Genomic DNA, 1,759 nt, shown 5'->3' on the forward strand with positions numbered 1-1,759 from the left:
TTCAAAAAATGGAAAAACATTTACTTAAATATCATCATATTATAGAACAAGCATGAGGATTCTCATCACTAAAGGCAGCAGTGGTTTGATAGCCATAAGCACTAGTGGAATTTGCAGGATTTTGAGAATAGCCATGAGAAGGGCCATCGTAGCCATGCTTGTAGTAGTTGTACCATGATGAAGGCTGAGGTGCATAGTCGTTGAGTGGGCCATTGCACTGCTGATTATAATATTGATCTGTACTGAAGTTATTGTGGCCTGCGCTGTAGGGGAACTGCCACAGCTCAGCCCTACGACCAGTCTTCCGGACTGTCTTGAGAACCTTCTTCTGGTCAGCCCATCCGGTGATCGTCACCTTCTGCATGGCCATGTCTATGTCAACGTTGTCCACACCTAATCAAAATCGAAGTGCAAACCATTAAGATAGTAAGGTAACAAAATCAAAAATCAAAACACAGAGCTAGAAAGTCGATCCGCAACCCAGATGTGGACATCAGGAACAAAAATATAGAACCTGAAATTTCTAATTTTACTTATTCTCCCTCCTCTTGCACTCTTCCATCTCTCTCCTTTCTTTCATCCCTCTAATTTACTATCTTAATGGTGTACATATACCTTTTAGCTTTTGAAGGGCACTTCTAACCTTGCTCTCACATCCGGGGCAGTCCATATGGACTCTCATCTCTACTGTCTGAGAATTGAAAAGCATCATGTCAAAGTGGTTTTGTAATCAATAGTCAGATAATATCATCTCAACTTCATTTCATTTGTTACCCAAAAAAAAGCATAGAAGCAGAGCAGAAACAGAAGTTGTCTTACCGTCATTCTGCTTTTGCAAATGGTTGAAGAAATCTTTATTAGCTTTTCTGTATGAAGCTGTATCTATGAAATTGACAGTGTATATATATGTAGTTTATTATGAATTTCGTGCACCGACTTTAATCTCCTTCTACCTGTCTTGCAGGTTACAGATGGGATCTTTAAGCAAGACATTACTTAGCAAGTATCCCATTTTTCGACCAATAAAAAGGGGCCACCTGTCCTGCTCCATCTCTTTTATGGGATCCATTACAAGCTACAAGGTTTAGAGAGGGGCATTGACTTCGTATTTAATACTAAGTCAAATTAATTATTTCTCAGAAATAGTTGACCGTTGGAGTAGGAAATTTTGAGTCTAAGAAAGGCACATGTATACTGGCCAAAACTGCCGGATCATGTTTTAGTGTTTTTGGTTCTGAGACGGGACTATGTCTGATATGGGAAATATTATTGCCACATGTTAGAATGTGGTTTTAATTCTTCTAAGCATGCGTCAATGCCTTACATTTCTTCCCTTCTCAGTTCAATCAAGCGAAACCAAGCTACGTTAGATTGCCATTGGTTTTGTTGATGATGATCATTATATCCAGGTATGAATTTATTTGTTTACGTTATATAGTTTAATTTTATATGCTATGCTATAGATACGGTCATCCTAATGACTGACGAAAATGCACCCATTACAGAATTGAGATTATAAATCTAATAATTCTATTTATTTCCTTATATTCCTTTTTTGGTGGGACAAACTTCATAAGGGTCTGAATGAGTTCTAAAGTTCTAAAGTTCCATGAGTTCTAATACAAACATGCAATAACTAATCAAAACAACAAAAGTTTCATGAGTTCTAATAGACGCATGCTAGCAAGTCAGTTAACCATGACGAAGTTGACATGTCATGGTAGACCGCATGTTTGTACCCTCTAAAATCTGCTGCAGG

The 1,759-nt window shown here is 37.9% G+C and overlaps 1 protein-coding gene across 2 annotated transcripts; it reads right to left on the bottom strand.

Annotated features, from left to right (window-relative positions):
- LOC148917790 (heavy metal-associated isoprenylated plant protein 28-like) lies at positions 1 to 939 on the bottom strand. 2 transcript variants are annotated; one of them, XM_089050894.1, is made up of 3 exons: positions 820 to 939; positions 616 to 691; positions 1 to 393 (listed from the first exon to the last, which is right to left on the bottom strand). In XM_089050894.1, exons 1-3 carry the CDS (start codon positions 823 to 825, stop codon positions 35 to 37), a joined length of 441 nt encoding a protein of 146 aa, XP_088907020.1. In that variant the 5' UTR covers positions 826 to 939; the 3' UTR covers positions 1 to 34. The 2 variants fall into 2 exon arrangements, with proteins under 2 accessions (XP_088907020.1, XP_088907019.1); XM_089050893.1 differs by lacking the exon at positions 820 to 939 and having other exon boundaries at positions 616 to 809.
- Between the last annotated feature and the right edge of the window lie 820 nt (positions 940 to 1,759).

This window comes from Prunus mume, linkage group LG4, assembly GCF_029339155.1.
Source record: "Prunus mume cultivar Tortuosa linkage group LG4, ASM2933915v1, whole genome shotgun sequence".
In the NCBI taxonomy this organism is placed as follows: Eukaryota; Viridiplantae; Streptophyta; class Magnoliopsida; order Rosales; family Rosaceae; genus Prunus; species Prunus mume.

Excerpts from the sequence above, each read along its gene's own strand:
- LOC148917790 (XM_089050893.1), bottom strand. The coding sequence starts at position 712 with ATGATGCTTTTCAATTCTCAGACAGTAGAGATGAGAGTCCATATGGAC. Across the intron at positions 394-615 it reads TGCCCTTCAAAAGCTAAAAG|GTGTGGACAACGTTGACATA; the intron begins GTATATGTACAC and ends GATTTTGATTAG.